This window comes from Salvelinus alpinus, chromosome 6, assembly GCF_045679555.1.
Source record: "Salvelinus alpinus chromosome 6, SLU_Salpinus.1, whole genome shotgun sequence".
In the NCBI taxonomy this organism is placed as follows: domain Eukaryota; kingdom Metazoa; phylum Chordata; class Actinopteri; order Salmoniformes; family Salmonidae; genus Salvelinus; species Salvelinus alpinus.
Window position 1 is genome coordinate 72643839 of NC_092091.1, and position 19055 is coordinate 72662893.

The 19055-nt window shown below is 44.7% G+C and overlaps 1 protein-coding gene across 6 annotated transcripts in view; it reads left to right on the forward strand.

Moving 5' to 3' along the window:
* The window catches only part of micu3a (mitochondrial calcium uptake family, member 3a), a 42241-nt gene that overhangs the window by 6337 nt on the left and 16849 nt on the right, over positions 1 to 19055 (forward strand). For 4 of the 6 annotated variants that reach the window (XM_071407789.1, XM_071407794.1, XM_071407791.1 and 1 more), the window contains 5 exons: positions 9583 to 9630; positions 11888 to 11970; positions 12448 to 12519; positions 15683 to 15724; positions 18323 to 18418. In XM_071407789.1, coding sequence (XP_071263890.1) covers positions 9583 to 9630; positions 11888 to 11970; positions 12448 to 12519; positions 15683 to 15724; positions 18323 to 18418 — 341 coding nt within the window. The remainder of the gene's footprint in view (positions 1 to 9582; positions 9631 to 11887; positions 11971 to 12447; positions 12520 to 15682; positions 15725 to 18322; positions 18419 to 19055) is intronic. The other 2 variants (XM_071407792.1, XM_071407793.1) reach the window with 2 other exon arrangements.

The window sequence follows — 19055 nt, forward strand, 5'->3', positions numbered from 1 at the left end:
ATAGCTACAGACCAGTCACAGCTACAGACCAGTCATAGCTACAGTCCAGTCACAGCTACAGACCAGTCATAGCTACAGTCCAGTCATAGCTACAGACCAGTCACAGCTACAGACCAGTCACAGCTACAGACCAGTCACAGCTACAGACCAGTCACAGCTACAGTCCAGTCATAGCTACAGACCAGTCACAGCTACAGACCAGTCATAGCTACAGTCCAGTCATAGCTACAGACCAGTCATAGCTACAGCCCAGTCATAGCTACAGCCCAGTCATAGCTACAGACCAGTCACAGCTACAGACCAGTCATAGCTACAGACCAGTCATAGCTACAGTCCAGTCATAGCTACAGACCAGTCATAGCTACAGTCCTGTCATAGCTACAGTCCAGTCATAGCTACAGACCAGTCATAGCTACAGTCCAGTCATAGCTACAGTCCTGTCATAGCTACAGTCCAGTCATAGCTACAGTCCTGTCATGGCTACAGTCCAGTCATGGCTACAGACCAGTCATAGCTACAGTCCAGTCATAGCTACAGACCAGTCATGGCTACAGACCAGTCATAGCTAGAGTCCAGTCATAGCTACAGACCAGTCATAGCTACAGTCCTGTCATAGCTACAGTCCAGTCATAGCTACAGTCCTGTCATAGCTACAGTCCAGTCATGGCTACAGACCAGTCATAGCTAGAGTCCAGTCATAGCTACAGACCAGTCATAGCTACAGTCCTGTCATAGCTACAGTCCAGTCATAGCTACAGTCCTGTCATAGCTACAGTCCAGTCATAGCTACAGTCCAGTCATAGCTACAGTCCTGTCATAGCTACAGACCAGTCATAGCTACAGACCAGTCATAGCTACAGTCCTGTCATAGCTACAGTCCTGTCATAGCTACAGTCCTGTCATAGCTACAGTCCAGTCATAGCTACAGTCCTGTCATATCTACAGACCAGTCATAGCTACAGTCCTGTCATAGCTACAGACCAGTCATAGCTACAGTCCTGTCATAGCTACAGACCAGTCATAGCTAGAGTCCAGTCATAGCTACAGACCAGTCACAGTTACAGACCAGTCACAGCTACAGTCCAGTCATAGCTACAGTCCTGTCATAGCTACAGTCCAGTCATAGCTACAGTCCAGTCATAGCTACAGTGAAAGTGGTGCAGTGTGTCTTGGTGTATCTAGTCCAGGCTGTATGACAGTGACAGTACTACATGATGTCATAATGCTACAGGCTGTATGACAGTGACAGTACTACATGATGTCATAATGCTACAGGCTGTATGACAGTGACAGTACTACATGATGTCATATTGCTACAGGCTGTATGACAGTGACAGTGCTACATGATGTCATATTGCTACAGGCTGTATGACAGTGACAGTGCTACATGATGTCATAATGCTACAGGTCATAATGCTACAGGCTGTATGACAGTGACAGTGCTACATGATGTCATAATGCTACAGGCTGTATGACAGTGATAGTGTTGAGGTATGTCTAGCTGTACAGGCTCTGGTCACAGTGTGGTTCCTCTAAGCCAGGTCCGGTGCCACACGGTCCCCCCTGTGGTCACCTTACGGTCGCCCTGGTAAACCCTAAAAATAGAATGACTCTCTCTGCTCTTCCCATGCCATCCTCTCATCCTATACTTTCCTCTCTTCTCATCCTCTTCTCTTCTCTACCTCTCCCCTCAGTTCCCTCTCCTGTTTTCCTAGTCACCCTCTCTTTCTTTATCCCTCCTCTTCTCTGTTTTCCTCCCCCTTTCTTTCCTCTCCTTTCATTTCCCTCTCTTTGCTCCTCTCTGTTCTGCCATCCAATGCTTTCCCTCCCCACCCCTCCTCTTTTCTACTCCTCTCTTTTCTCCTCTTCACCCTCTCCTCCATTCCTCTAGAAACATGCAGCAGCTCTCTTCCGACAGCAGAGCCTGCCCTCCATCCATCCTCTCCAACATAAAAATTGAAACAATGAAAATGAATCACATACATTAATAAGACATGTACTGTACCACAGAGAGAGATACATACTGTACGAGAGAGAGAGAGAGAGATGGATACTGTACGAGAGAGAGAGAGATGGATACTGTACAAGAGAGAGAGAGATGGATACTGTACAAGAGAGAGAGAGACTGTTCGAGAGAGAGAGAGAGAGATGGATACTGTACAAGAGAGAGAGAGATGGATACTGTATGAGAGAGAGAGAGATTGATACTGTACGAGAGAGTGAGAGATGGATACTGTACGAGAGAGAGAGAGATTGATACTGTACGAGAGAGAGAGAGATTGATACTGTACGAGAGAGAGAGAGATTGATACTGTACGAGAGAGAGAGAGATTGATACTGTACGAGAGAGAGAGAGATTGATACTGTACGAGAGAGAGAGAGATTGATACTGTACGAGAGAGCGAGAGATGGATACTGTACGAGAGAGAGAGAGATGGATACTGTACGAGAGAGAGAGAGATTGATACTGTACGAGAGAGAGAGAGATTGATACTGTACGAGAGAGAGAGAGATTGATACTGTACGAGAGAGAGAGATTGATACTGTACGAGAGCGAGAGATGGATACTGTACGAGAGAGAGAGATTGATACTGTACGAGAGAGAGAGAGATTGATACTGTACGAGAGAGAGAGAGATTGATACTGTACGAGAGAGAGAGATTGATACTGTACGAGAGAGAGAGATTGATACTGTACGAGAGAGAGAGAGATGGATACTGTACGAGAGAGCGAGAGATGGATACTGTACGAGAGAGCGAGAGATTGATACTGTACGAGAGAGAGAGAGATGGATACTGTACGAGAGAGAGAGAGATGGATACTGTACGAGAGAGCGAGAGATGGATACTGTACGAGAGAGCGAGAGATTGATACTGTACGAGAGAGAGAGAGATGGATACTGTACGAGAGAGAGAGAGATGGATACTGTACGAGAGAGAGAGAGATGGATACTGTACGAGAGAGAGAGAGATGGATACTGTACGAGAGAGAGAGAGATGGATACTGTACGAGAGAGTGAGAGATGGATACTGTACGAGAGAGAGAGAGATGGATACTGTACGAGAGAGAGAGAGATGGATACTGTACGAGAGAGAGAGAGATGGATACTGTACGAGAGAGAGAGAGATGGATACTGTACGAGAGAGAGAGAGATGGATACTGTACGAGAGAGAGAGAGATTGATACTGTACGAGAGAGTGAGAGATGGATACTGTACAAGAGAGAGAGAGATGGATACTGTACAAGAGAGAGAGAGAGATGGATACTGTACGAGAGAGTGAGAGATGGATACTGTACGAGAGAGAGAGAGATGGATACTGTACAAGAGAGAGAGAGAGATGGATACTGTACGAGAGAGAGAGAGATGGATACTGTACGAGAGAGAGAGAGATGGATACTGTACAAGAGAGAGAGAGAGATGGATACTGTACGAGAGAGAGAGAGATGGATACTGTACAAGAGAGAGAGAGAGATGGATACTGTATGAGAGAGAGAGAGAGATGGATACTGTACGAGAGAGAGAGAGATGGATACTGTACAAGAGAGAGAGAGAGATGGATACTGTACGAGAGAGTGAGAGATGGATACTGTACGAGAGAGAGAGAGATGGATACTGTACGAGAGAGAGAGAGATGGATACTGTACAAGAGAGAGAGAGAGATGGATACTGTACGAGAGAGAGAGAGATGGATACTGTACAAGAGAGAGAGAGAGATGGATACTGTAAGAGAGAGAGGCAGGGACCCGGTCGCAATTAAAGCAATTGCTTGTGGAGTACGTAACAGTGGAATCACACGGCTGTTGATTCCCCACGGTGATAATTATAACATGCTCAGCAGCATGCCATACTGCCTTTCCCAACCAGGAAGCTAAATATAAACCTCTCTCAATGATGTACCTCTCCTCCCTCTACCCCTCTCTCTCCTCTCCTCCCTTACCCCTCTCTCCTCTCCTCCCTCTACCCCTTTCTCTCTTCTCCTCCCTTACCCCTCTCTCCTCTCCTCCCTCTACCCCTCTCTCTCTCCTCTCCTCCCTCTACCCCTCTCTCTCTCCTCTCCTCCCTTTACCCCTCTCTCCTCTCCTCTCCTTCCCCAATCTACCCCTGTATTAACACCAGAGAGTTACACGCACACATTCATACACACATGTATACTCTCTCTCTTTCTCCTTCTCGTTCCCTCTCTTTTTCTATCCCTCTATAATCCCTATTCTCTCTACCTCTACTCCCCTTTAACCCTGTGTTAATGCAAGAGAGTTCTCCTTCCTTCCTTCCTTCCTTCCTTCCTTCCTTCCTTCCTTCCTTCCTTCCTTCCTTCCTTCCTTCCTTCCTTCCTTCCTTCCTTCCTTCCTTCCTTCCTTCCTTCCTTCCTTCCATCCCTCCCTCCCTCCCTCCCTCCCTCCCTCCTCCTCATCTTTAATTCACCACACAATAGTATCTCCAGAACTCTTAGAAGTAATTTGTATGCAGATCATCCTCATATTATGATCATATGTTTATTCAGTTATGTGTTCAGTTATGAAACCAGCTTAGTATTTCAAATGAAGGTAATGATTATTTATTGTGTGTTATTGTGTGTATGTATGTGTGTGCGTGTGTATATGTGTGTGTGTGTGTGTGTGTGTGTGTGTGTGTGTGTGTGTGTGTGTGTGTGTGTGTGTGTGTGTGTGTGTGTGTGTGTGTGTGTGTGTGTGTGTGTGTGTGTGTGTGTGTGTGTGTGTGTGTTTCTTCAATCCTACCCAACTGGTATGTTTTCTCTGGGAACAGTATCCAAGGGAATAATTTCTCTGGGGAGAGAGAGGAGAGGAAAGGAGGGGAGGGGAGGGAGGGAGGGAGGGAGGGAGGGAGGGAGGAGAGGAGAAGAGAGGAGAGGAGAAGAGAGGAGAAGAGAGGAGAAGAGAAGAGAAGAGAAGAGAGGAGAGGAGAGGAGAGGAGAGGAGAGGAGAGGAGAGGAGAGGAGAGGATGTTATAAGTGTGGTAGACTAGTACGCTAGACATGTATGACACTAGATGTGTTGGGAATGGGAAGTAGGAGTGTATTAGGAAAACACTAGTGAGGAAGTTGGGCCTGTTTCCAAGCTACAGCATATTTTCATACTGGCTGGTTCTAGTGTTGGTGTTTCTATGAATGGCAGGGAGAAAGTTGGTGAGGCCTCTGCCAAGACTACACACTCACACACACTCATACACACTCACACACACAGTAACACCCTGGTGTCCCTGAGAAGGTCACACCTGGGCTCCAGAGTAGCGACGTGGAAATGTTTTCTTGTCCTTCCCTCTTCCCGTTGCTTTAGGGAGGCACCCCGTGCACGTACTCCCCCACACATACACACACCTCACCCCTACACATACACACACCTCACCCCTACACATACACACACCTCACCTCACCCCCACACATACACACACCTCACCCCCACACATACACACACCTCACCCCCACACATACACACACCTCACCCCCACACATACACACACCTCACCCCGACACATACACACACCTCACCCCCACATATACACACACACCTCACCCCCACACATACACACACCTCACCCCCACACATACACACACCTCACCCCCACACATACACACATCTCACCCCCACACATACACACATACACACACCTCACCCCTACACATACACACACCTCACCTCACCCCTACACATACACACACCTCACCCCCACACATACACACACCTCACCCCCACACATACACACACCTCACCCCCACACATACACACACCTCACACCCACACATACACACATCTCACTCCTACACATTCACACATACACACACCTCACCCCCACACATACACACACACCTCACCCCCACACCACTCTTTTAATCTTGCCAGTGTACATCAGCACGGCCCCACCAAAAAACAGAGAAAGGAGGAAAGGAGAGGAGAGGAGAGGAAAGAGGGAAGGAAAGGAGAGGATAGCGGGAAGGAAAGGAGAGGAAAGGAGAGGAAAGAGGGAAGGAAAGCATAGGAAAGGAGAGGAAAGAGGGAAGGAGATAAAAGGAAATAGTGATCAGGGAACAAAGGTGTGGTTGAGGAGGAAGACAACGTGGAGACACGTCTCTGTTGTGTTTGTTCTCGGTGATGTCGGGACACGCTTCCTTTGGTGCTCGGTGACGGCCGAGGACAGTTTCAATCCCCGGAATGGCGTCGGATTACCGTTGCCGACGGAGACCTTTGCCGTGCGCATGAGTCGGTGCTGGGCGGCAGACTCTGGAATGTTTCCATGTGTTGTCCCAGCACATTTTATTTGGGTTGTCATGTCAAGAAGAGAGAGAGAGAGTGTGTGCGTGGGTGCGTGCGGTATTGGTGAGTCGCGTCTGGAATCCAGTGATGCTCTCTCTCTCTCTCACTGCAGAGCACAGTACAAACTCATCAGAGAAAGTAGGCTTTCAAAGTGGGACAGTTAAGTTGGCCTTCCACTTCCAAAAGGCATATAGGAAACAAAACCTTTTCAATATGGGACTGCTGATCAAAGTGTAATGTAATATACAAGATGATACCATATTATCAGAATGTAATATACAAGATGATACCATATTATCAAAATGTAATATACAAGATGATACCATATTATCAGAATGTAATATACAAGATGATACCATATTATCAGAATGTAATATACAAGATGATACCATATTATCAGAATGTAATATACAAGATGATACCATATTATCAGAATGTAATATACAAGATGATACCATATTATCAGAATGTAATATACAAGATGATACCATATTATCAGAATGTAATATACAAGATGATACCATATTATCAGAATGTAATATACAAGATGATACCATATTATCAGAATGTAATATACAAGATGATACCATATTATCAGGCTCAGTTTGTTGATCAGATCATGAGGTCTGGGAAAACTCCTGGCTGAAGTTGTGAAAAAAGGCTCAGATTACAAGAGTTCATCTGGTAAGGTGTTCTTTGGTTTCCCAGACTTGTGACGTTGTCACGCCCTGACCAGAGTTTGCTTTGTATGATTTATGTTTTGGTTGGTCAGGGTGTGATCTGTGTGGGCATTCTATGTTGTTTGTCTGGTTTGTCTATTTCTGTGTTTGGCCTGATATGGTTCTCAATCAGAGACAGGTGTTTTGCGTTGTCTCTGATTGGGAACCATATTTAGGTAGCCTGTTTTGTATTGTGGGTTGTGGGTTATTGTCTATGTGTAGTGTTTTAGTGTCAGCACTATTTGTTATATAGCTTCACGTTCGTTTGTTGTTTTGTATAGTTTGTCAAGTGTTCTTCGTTTTGTTTTCGTTAAATAAATAGAGACGAATGCATTCACTTCACGCTGCGCCTTGGTCCTCCTCTCTTCAACGTTACGACGAGCGTGACAGACATTGACAGAAAAAACAAGGATGCGGCGAAAAAAAGAGGAGTACGAAAAATGTATGAAGTCACTACTGTAAGAGGCTCTGGATAAGAGTGCCTGCTAAATGACTAAACATTAAAATGTATGAAGTCACTACTGTAAGAGGCTCTGGATAAGAGTGCCTGCTAAATGACTAAACATTAAAATGTATGAGGTCACTACTGTAAGAGGCTCTGGATAAGAGTGCCTGCTAAATGACTAAACATTAAAATGTATGAAGTCACTACTGTAAGAGGCTCTGGATAAGAGTGCCTGCTAAATGACTAAACATTAAAATGTATGAAGTCACTACTGTAAGACGCTCTGGATAAGAGTGCCTGCTAAATGACTAAACATTAAAATGTATGAAGTCACTACTGTAAGAGGCTCTGGATAAGAGTGCCTGCTAAATGACTAAACATTAAAATGTATGAAGTCACTACTGTAAGACGCTCTGGATAAGAGTGCCTGCTAAATGACTAAACATTAAAATGTATGAAGTCACTACTGTAAGAGGCTCTGGATAAGAGTGCCTGCTAAATGACTAAACATTAAAATGTATGAAGTCACTACTGTAAGACGCTCTGGATAAGAGTGCCTGCTAAATGACTAAACATTCAAATGTATGAAGTCACTACTGTAAGAGGCTCTGGATAAGAGTGCCTGCTAAATGACTAAACATTAAAATGTATGAAGTCACTACTGTAAGAGGCTCTGGATAAGAGTGCCTGCTAAATGACTAAACATTAAAATGTACACATTTTGATAAACAATAGGAGGTTAAACTAGTAGAATAAAGACAGCAGATAGTTGCAGTTCAAATACGTTATTGAGTTGGCCTCTCCTCATGGGAGACAAGCCAAGCAAATCACCTACTGCCAAAGTTGTTATCAGCTGTATTGAGTATTTGAGTAAGCCTGGGACAGGGAGCATCCATCCCTAGTGTGAGGTCCAGGGCAGGGGGCAGCGGTAGCTCCACTAAGCTGAGGTATCATGTTCCCCTCCTCTCCCCTTCCTGAAGCAGGGAGTCTCTCTCCCGTAACACTCAGTGCAGTCACCCTGAACTATCAGTGGACAGACAGGCTACTGTCTTCCTCTCCAAACAAAAACCTGGTGGAAGAGGGAATGCTTTCAGCCACCGTGTAACAGACCAACACACACACATAGAGAAACATGAGCACACACACACACACACACACACACACACACACACACACACACACACACACACACACACACACACACACACACACACACACACACACACACACACACACACACACACACCCCTGCATATACACACACGCACAGAGAAACATGAGCATACACACACTCCCCTTCCAGCACCTAGGCCACAGCAGCGGTCCTCCATCTCTCTGGGCCATGCTTGTGTTTCCCCTGGCCCCAACAAAGAGGAGCAGAGGGGACATCATCCTAAATGGACCACATCCTCAGGCTGATCATCCCCTCAACGCTTTACACCTTGCTTCTCCAAACACAACACGGCTGGTTGTGATCCCTTTCCACCCCCCTCCCCCCCACCGTGTGTGTATGTGTATATGCATTGGGTGTGTACATGTTTCTGTGCGTGTGTGTGTGTATATGCAGGTGTGTGTGTGTGTGTGTGTGTGTGTGTGTGTGTGTGTGTGTGTGTGTGTGTGTGTGTGTGTGTGTGTGTGTGTGTGTGTGTGTGTGTGTGTGTGTGTGTGTGTGTGTGTGTGTGTGTGTGTGTTCTACCACCCAGTGTTCTAGGTCTTGGGTCTCAGCACCGCTCACTTGCAGTGTAAAAACACCCGCAGCTCCGGTGTGGCCAAAACACCGCCTGCGGCTCAACTCAAAGGCACCTTTTTACATTTTTAGATGTTATCTGCATGAAAGGGGGATTACTCCTCTACTCCTCTCCGTGAGAAGAGGGGAGGAGGGGAAGGTCTGTTCTACCCTTCCATTTATCTAGAGGAGGCCCGTCTTTGAACAATCAGTAAACATTTTAATCTGGCCTTCAGCCAAGCTGCCTCTAGTGTCCCGGAGTTTGAAAGGAAAAAAATTAGGACCCCGACCAGCTGTTTGAGAGTTGGTGAAGGAGAGAGAGAAGGAGAGAGAGAGGGAGAGAGAGAGTGCTTTATTGTACATTAACAGAATGAATCTTGTCAACTGTCCTTTGATGTTCCGTCTTCTCTTTTTCTTTCCAGGCATCATCGCTTACACCGAGTATCTCTTTCTGCTCTGCATTCTGACAAGTGAGTCTCTCTCTTTACGCTCTACACTCTCTCTTTCTCTCTCTTCCACTCCCTCTCTCTCTCTCTCTCTCTCTCTCTCTCTCTCTCTCTCTCTCTCTCTCTCTCTCTCTCTCTCTCTCTCTCTCTCTCTCTCTCTCTCTCTCTCTCTCTCTCTCTCTCTCTCTCTCTCTCTCTCTCTCTCTCTCTCTCTCTCTCTCTCTCTCTCTCTCTCTTTCTCTCTCTCTCTCTCTCTCTCTCTCTCTCTCTCTCTCTCTCTCTCTCTCTCTCTCTCTCTCTCTCTCTCTCTCTCTCTCTCTCTCTCTCTCTCTCTCTCTCTCTCTCTCTCTCTCTCTCTCTCTCTCTCTCTCTCTCTCTCTCTCTCTTTCTCTCTCTCCCTCCCTCTGTATCTCTCTCTTTCTCATGAAGAGGGGCTGGTGGTGCCCTCTGCTTACATTAAACACAAATCATTACTAAAGGCCAGCGTTGGTCTGTTAAGTTTACAGTATGTCCCAGACATGGGCGGCCCACCCAAGATCTTCAGTCTCTGAAAAAAGACCAAAATCTCCTGTACCTTACACTACGGTAGGTGGTCATATCTACACTTAGCCTGAAGAAGCTGCCGAGACACAGAAGGCCCTGAGTTAAGACAAGATAAGATAAAACATGAGTTAAGACAAGGTAAGATAAAACATGAGTTAAGATAAGATAAAACATGAGTTAAGACAAGGTAAGATAAAACATGAGTTAAGATAAGATAAAACACGAGTTAAGACAAGATAAGATAAAACACAAGTTAAGATAAGATAAAACACGAGTTAAGATAAGATAAAACATGAGTTAAGATAAGATAAAACATGAGTTAAGATAAGATAAAACATGAGTTAAGACAAGATAATATAAAACATGAGTTAAGATAAGATAAAACACAAGTTAAGACAAGATAAGATAAAACATGAGTTAAGACAAGATAATATAAAACATGAGTTAAGACAAGATAAGATAAAACATGAGTTAAGACAAGATAAGATAAAACATGAGTTAAGACAACATCGAAAATTAAGTGGCTTTGAGACAGGTGCTTAGCAGGTAGCCTAGCGGTTAGAGCATTGGGCTAATAACCAAAAGGATGCTCATTCGAATACCTGAGCCGACTATGTGAAAAATCTGTTGATGTGCCCTTGAGCAAGGCACTTAACCCTAATATGCTCCAGGGGCGTTGCACCACAATGGCTGACCCTGTAAAACAACACATTTCACTGCACCTGTCCAGTGCATGTGACAATGAAACATATTCTTTAGTAAATAAAGACTCCACACACATGCTCCCAACATTTCAACTCCTATAAATGTAGGTATTCATCATATAGGCCTTCATAGGTATTCATCAACATGTAGGTATTCATCATATAGGCCTTCATCAACATTGTTACAATAAAAACACACTTGGAGGCATATATTGCTTTTTCTGCATCCCAAATGGCACCCAATTCGCTATATAGTGCACTACTTCTGTCCATGGCCCTGGAAAAAAAGTAGTGCACTACATAGGGAATAGGATGCTATGTGGGACGCAGACTAGCGTTGACAGTCTGTGCAGATAAATCTCCAGCCACACTCTGAGGTGCTGCTCTGCTGTTGTTGCTCACTGAGGGTCTAACAAGGCAATGAAGCATCTCAGTCATCGCTGCGACACACACTTTGCGTGGTAACCCAGCGCTGGAATAATATTTACATAGCCCTTGCCAAGATGAGAGAGAAAGATCAACAGGTATGCATGTACATTGTAGTCATTTAACAGACGCTCTTATCCAGAGCGACTTAAAGGGGCAATTAAGGTTAAGTGCCTCGCTCAAGGGCACATCAACAGATTTTTCACCTGGTCGACTCTGGGATTCAAACCAGTGACCTTTGGGTAACTGGCACAATGCTCTTAACCACTAGGCTACCTGCCGCCCCAGTATTCATTCAATACAGCTGATTACACTGAGCCTAAAGATTCATTCATGGATATCATTTCAACAGTAGTGATGTAGTGAGATATGTGGGATGGTAACAATGATAAAACAGACAACTGTGTCAAATTACATTACAGTGTTTGAGCAAAACAGATCACACAACAGATCTTGCTATCATCTGGATACACTGATAGCAGAACACATAATGACTTGAGTCCAGTCCCTGTGGTGTTGAGATCACTCATCTTTCTAGACAGCTAGTAGTCCATTCAGTCCCTACGGTGTGGAGATCAGTCATCTTCATACCTCCTCCTCTTCCTCAGAGCCCCACGCAGGCTTCAAGATCGCCTTCAACATGTTCGACGCCGACGGAAACCAGATGGTTGACAAGAGGGAGTTCCTAGTGGTGAGTTACCCTTACTGCTCCCTTAATAAATAAAGAATTGGATTTGAATAATGCATTTAACAGTTTTATGTGTCAAGAAGATAACTGCTGCACACTGTTGATCTCACACATCATCTCTCTCCTCTCCTCTCCTCTCCTCTCCTCTCCTCTCCTCTCCTCTCCTCTCCTCTCCTCTCCTCTCCTCTCCTCTCCTCTCCTCCCCTCTCCTCTCCTCTCCTCTCCTCCTCCGCTCTCCTCTCCTCTTCTCTACTCTCCTCTCCTCCGCTCTCCTCCCCTCTCCTCTCCTCTCCTCTCCTCTCCTCTCCTCTCCTCTCCTCTCCTCTCCTCTCCTCTCCTCTCCTCTCCTCTCCTCTCCTCTCCTCGCCTCGCCTCGCCTCTCCTCTCCTCTCTCCTCCTCCCGTCCCGTCCCCTCTCCTCTCCTCTCCTCTCCTCTCCTCTCCTCTCCTCTCCTCTCCTCTCCTCTCCTCTCCTCTCTAGCTGCAGGAGATCTTCAGGAAGAAAAATGAGAAGAAGGGGAGGAAAGGAGATGTGGAGAAGTCAGCTCAGCTGGTAAGAGGAAACAAGAGAGAGAGAGAGTATATTTGGGATTGTGTCAATGTGTGTGTGTGTGTGTGTGTGTGCGTGTGCGTGTGCGTGTGTCGTGTATGCATGCATGCATGCATGTGTTCAACCTAATTTCCCCCAAAGCAAGCGGCAGGACCAGACCTCTGCCAACAGTATCTCTCACACCAAGTCAAACAACAATGTCTGTTTTATTGAGTTTCTGTTATGCTATTGAAAATGTCTTAACAAAGAATTATACACCAAGAATAGATCATAAATATGTCTTGCCTACTACTTACTAAAGCTACATACTGCATACTAATACGACATACTATTTAGAATGTTCTGTTCAGTGAAAACGAATGCAGTAAGTGACACGTATCAACATACTAGACTCACCTATACTGAGATCTAATGATTAACTGTGTTGTTTCCCGCCATTCGTTTATTTTGGTAGCGCTTCCCCGCATCTCATTATCAGATGAATATCAGCTGTTGTCAAACACACGCGGGTCTGAAAAGACACGTATCTCTCTCAATAGCATGCAGCGAATTCTACTCGTGAAAATACACGTATCTCTCTCAATAGCATGCAGCGAATTCTACTAGTGAAAAGACACGTATCTCTCTCAATAGCATGCAGCGAATTCTACTAGTGAAAAGACACGTATCTCTCTCAATAGCATGCAGCGAATTCTACTAGTGAAAAGACACGTATCTCTCTCAATAGCGTGCAGCGAATTCTACTAGTGAAAAGACACGTATCTCTCTCAATAGCATGCAGCGAATTCTACTAGTGAAAAGCCAAAATGAGTTTGACATCCTGGCATTGAAAACTTGGAACATTTCATACACTATGAAACGTTATATTTTCACATACCCAAAATGCCTACTATTTATAACGCAAGTACGGGCATTTGGACACAGCCCATGTGTGTTGTACTTGTTATCAATACTGAATTGAGGGGTCAAAGACATCATATTTGAGGGAAAAAAATATTTATCTTACAGTATAATATGACATTAAAACATCAACCTCCAAGCATGTTCAGGACTTGTTCTGTCGCCTTGTGCTTTCCCACACTTCACACACACACACACACACACACTACAGAGAGTGCATTCGGTTCACTTTGAAGTTAAGATCCCTCTCGCTTGCGTCAGGACCGGTGGGAGACGAGCAGAGCCAAAATGGCCTCCTTTCCCAGTGTTTTGTGGATGGGTGACATCTCCCATAAGCAGCCCATGTGGCCCAACATAAACAAGAGGATCTGATAGAGAGATAAGAGGGGATGAGAGGGGATTGTGGGAGTTTCTGTGGCTTTAGCTTCAGAGGGACCAGACACACTTAGGCAGACGGCTCCTCGGAGGGGCACAGCTGAGGAATGTTGTTTAAAGACTGGGTCCTAAATGGCACCCTACAGAGGTAGGATCTTCATTTGAGCCGGTTTGTTACAGCAGAAAAATAATCCTGCAGCAACAGGAAATGTGAATTATTATGTGTATTATATTGAATGGCCATTTTTGTAGGGGTTGATACATTTTCCGTAAGGGAAAATCAAGTCGGACATTTCAAAGTGGAAATTACAAACTTCAGAAGACTTTTTAAACCTCCAATACACTATAAGTTTAACATTTCCTGCAGTTCTCATGCAACAGTGTGATCAAATTAAGATCCTACATCTGTATTCCCTTTATAGTGCACTACTTGTCTGACAACGTCACGGAAATGATGAATGATGATGATGAAATGATGATTCTGAACGGTCAGATAGCGAGCAACAATGACAACAAGCTGCCATGTGGGGAATCGTGGGTTGCTCGTTTCAGCTCGTTTCAGCTCGTTTCAGCTCGGTTCAGCTCGGTTCAGCTCGTTTCAGCTCGTTTCAGTTCGTTTCAGCTCGGTTCAGCTCGGTTCAGCTCGTTTCAGCTCGTTTCATCTTGTTATTGATACCATGTCTTGTTTTGACTGATGTCATGTCTATGCTAATATGGCAACATTTTGCTACCTACAGTAACAGATGTAACAATGTATTTGAGAGACAACAAGTGCTTATTGTGCAAATGTATTTATGTTTTCAATAAACATTGGAGACTAAATATATTTTACATGTTGTCAACAGTCTAAGCCAACCCAGTCTGTCTTGCCCCATAGTTGTGCACGCCTCGGTTTTGCTGCTAAACAACCAACCTTCTATATAGTGCACTACTTTTGCACCCTATTCCCTATATACTGCACTCCTTTTGACCAGAGCCCATAGTCAATATAAGTGCGCTATATACAGGTGTAGGATCTTAATTAGAGCCAGTTTGCTACAGCAGGAAAATAATCGTGCATCAACAGGAAATGTGAATTATTATGTGGATTATAATAAATATTTTTTTGTAGGGGGTTGATAAAAAATTTTGTTTGGGCAAATAAAGTCTGAAATTTTAAAGTGGAAATTACAAACTTCAGAATCCTTTTTAAAACTCAAATGCACTACAAGTTTCAGCAATTAAGATCCTACATCTGTTGGGAAGAAGGGGCCATTTCAGACACAGCCCAGGTGGTCTAATATGTGGCCCACTGATCCTCCGTGCCCCTTCCATAACAGAATCAGATACGCTGTCTCTTTAACGTTAGGATAACGTTATGCTAATGGTGTGTGTATATTAAGGTGCCATGTGAATGATACAATCATATGGTGCTATCTGTGACAATCTGACGGTATGTTTTGTGAGCTGTATTATTATTGTATTATTTTGTGAGCTGTATTACCAGTGTAGCACGTTGTGAACACACACTTTATCCTTTACATAGTGGATGTCCCAAATGGCACCCTATTCCATATGTGGTGCACTACTTTTGACCAGGGCTCTGGGTCAAAAGTAGGTCACTTTCTAGGAAACAGGGTGCCATTTTGGATGCAACCGCGAATTACTTTATTGTAGAAATATGACCTATAGAGAAGTAATACCTGCAGAGCACGTTGTGTTATGTTGTGTAGCTACAAGTGTGTTGGTTTACGGTAGCAGTACTCCTGTTGTGCATTTGAGCCAGTGTGTCTCTCCTTGCATGCATCTATTCTAACATGTGACCTTTCTCTTCTTCTTCCTCCTCCTCTTCTTCCTCCTCCTTTTTGACCGCATGCCGTGTCGTCCTCCTCCTCGTCTCTCTGTGTAAAAGAGTATGCAGCTCTATGGATATCAGGTTGCTCCCGTCAACAGCGTATGTATCAACCCAACCGCGCCCGAAATGGCACCCTATTCCCTATATAGTGCACTACTATTGTCCAAAAGTATTTCGTTAGTGAATAGGGAGCCATTTCGGACACACCTGTGTACCTTTGTCCCTGGTCTAAACTCTGTATATCTAGATCTATAGAAATAGAGTGCAATAGATAGAAATCCATTGAAATAGACCTTCCTTGTGTTCTGGCTGTCTATCATATTGACTGAGTGATTGATTGCGGAGGGGTGGAGGGGTGGTGGAGGAGTAATGATTCTAGGGGTCAGAGAGAGGGGCGTCAACAAAAGTGGATGATTTGATTTAGAATGACTAAGAAACACTCTGGCTTAAAATAGAACCAAGCATTGTCCCCCCAAAAATGGGGGGGGGGGGGTTTGGAAAATAGTATGGATAGTAGAGTGAGCACACATTTTGAAGTAAGCACCTTACATGTAAGTAAGTACCCTCAATGAAGTAAGCAGACTCTAGTAAGGACCCTGTGCAAATAAGATCACTCTAGTGATGTAATAACCCTATGAAGTAAGCACAGTCCTTATGATGTAATAACCCTATGAAGTAAGCACAGTCCTTATGATGTAAGCATTTTATTAAGTAAACACAGTCCTTATGGTATAAGCACACTATGAAGTCAGCACATTCCTTATGATGTAAGCACACTATGAAGTCAGCACACTCTTTGAAGTAAGCACAGTCCATATGATGTTAGCATTCTATGAAGTCAGCACACTTTATGAAGTAAGCACACTCTATCTATAAAGTCAGCACAGTCCTTATGATGTAAGCACACTCTATGAAGTAAGTGTGTGCACTGTATAGGGAATAGGGTGCCATTTGAGCCAGTGATATTCAGTGTTGATTCCAGGTTAACCCAGAGAGGACTCTGATGACAGATCAATAGGCTGCCTACGTGGTCATGTTTAGACTATAGCCCTGTCTCTCACTCAGCCTTAATGCACATTTCCCTCCACTCACTGTGGAGGAGTGAAGGAACATAATGGTCTATACTCAAACACAGCCCCAGAACCAGGCCACTGTCTGTCCCCCTACAGAGGAGCAGACGTCTCCCTCATGTCACTAACCTGATGGACGACAGGCCAGTACAACCTGTGATGTTCAATGGCCGCCCCTGTATTCCCCTATAGAGAGAGACAAGACAGGTGGCCAATCACTGTATTCCCCTATAGAGAGAGACAGGTGGCCAATCGCTCTATTCCCCTATAGAGAGAGACAAGACAGGTAGCCAATCACTGAATTCCCCTATAGCGAGAGACAAGACAAGTGGCCAATCACTGAATTCCCCTATAGCGAGAGACAAGACAGGTGGCCAATCACTGTATTCCCCTATAGCGAGAGACAGGACAGGTAGCCAATTACTGTATTCCCCTATAGCCTTAGACAAGACAGGTGGCCAATCACTGTATTCCCCTAAAGCGAGAGACAGGACAGGTGGCCAATTACTGTATTCCCCTATAGCGAGAGACAGGACAGGTGGCCAATCACTGTATTCCCCTATAGCGAGAGACAAGACAGGTGGCCAATCACTGTATTCCCCTATAGCGAGAGACAGGACAGGTGGCCAATCGCTGTATTCCCCTATAGAGAGAGACAAGACAGGTAGCCAATCACTGAATTCCCCTATAGCGAGAGACAAGACAAGTGGCCAATCACTGAATTCCCCTATAGCGAGAGACAAGACAGGTGGCCAATCACTGTATTCCCCTATAGCGAGAGACAGGACAGGTAGCCAATTACTGTATTCCCCTATAGCCTTAGACAAGACAGGTGGCCAATCACTGTATTCCCCTAAAGCGAGAGACAGGACAGGTGGCCAATTACTGTATTCCCCTATAGCGAGAGACAGGACAGGTGGCCAATCACTGTATTCCCCTATAGCGAGAGACAAGACAGGTGGCCAATCACTGTATTCCCCTATAGCGAGAGACAGGACAGGTGGCCAATCGCTGTATTCCCCTATAGAGAGAGACAAGACAGGTGGCCAATTGCTGTATTGGATGTGTGCTATAGATGAGGTTTCAACAATATTCTGTTGGTTGTGCTTCGGTCTGTACACACATTGTGAGTGGTTTATACTTATCGACTTAGTTGAGTGAATGCGCTATATTGATCAGCAGTGTGTCATTCAAAGTGATAGTCAAACCACCATGCTGTATCAATGTCGGTTGACTGGAGCGAAGGAAAACGGAATGGAGTCAAATAATGTCTTGTTAAATGTCTGACTCATCTGAGGGAAGTGGGAGGTAGGATAGTAGTAAAACAATTCCCCTGTCGAGAAATCCAGTGTTGGATTGCGTCATTGCATCGAATCTCTTTGATACGATGACAAATCCTTCTACTATAGTGATATCACTGTGAGACTGTTCATTATTTAAATGTTACTGTGATCCGTCTTCTATACGATTAGCATATCACTAAGCCAATCCCTCCAATTTTGTGATGAAATCTCATTTGATCTTTGATTGATCATGGTTATTCCTTCATTTCATCCTCTCTTCCCTCCTTTAGTTGTCCTCTGTTTTTCTTGTACGATGTTTGTGCTTCTGGTAAAAACTCCTGCAGGTGGTTAAAAAAGACAGTCATCAGTTTGTGGCCAGAAGCTATTGGGACGTTCTGAGGCGCGGCGCCAGTCAAGCCCTGTTCTCAGACCTGGCAGAGGTACACTTGTCCTCTGTCCACCCATCCTCCCTCGTTTCTTTCTCCCCTCCTTCTTTTCCGCCATCTATCCCTCCATCCCTCTGTCATTCGCAGCCTAGATCCATTTAGCAGTTCTCAGACCTGCCAGAGGTATACTGGTCCTCTGTCCATTAATTCGTCCATTTGTGTCTCTCATACCCGACCATCCCTCTCTTGGTTTCTAGTGGTTCTTTTAGTCACTTGAACCCATCCCTCCTTTGACTAGAAAAGGTAAAAACTCTTCCCTTGGTTTTGACCCATCCATCCATAGCCATAGGACAGCTACTGTATGTCACTGTGTAATCTATTGTTTTTTCTGTATTAGATTCTTAGATTCAGATGTTTGTTTTATTGTTATAAACCCTATTTGTTTCTCTTGTGTTTCATGCTTATCGATGTTACCTTCCGCCACCTCTCTGTGTTGGTTCCTGGTGGTTGTTGTTGTTACCTGCATGTCAGCCACCGTTTGTCAAGAAAATACCGTTAGAAAACGTTCTTAGCATAAAATACAGTGACGACCTGCTTAGCTACAAAGTGCTATACCAAAACAACACACACACACACACACACACACACACACACACACACACACACACACACACACACACACACACACACA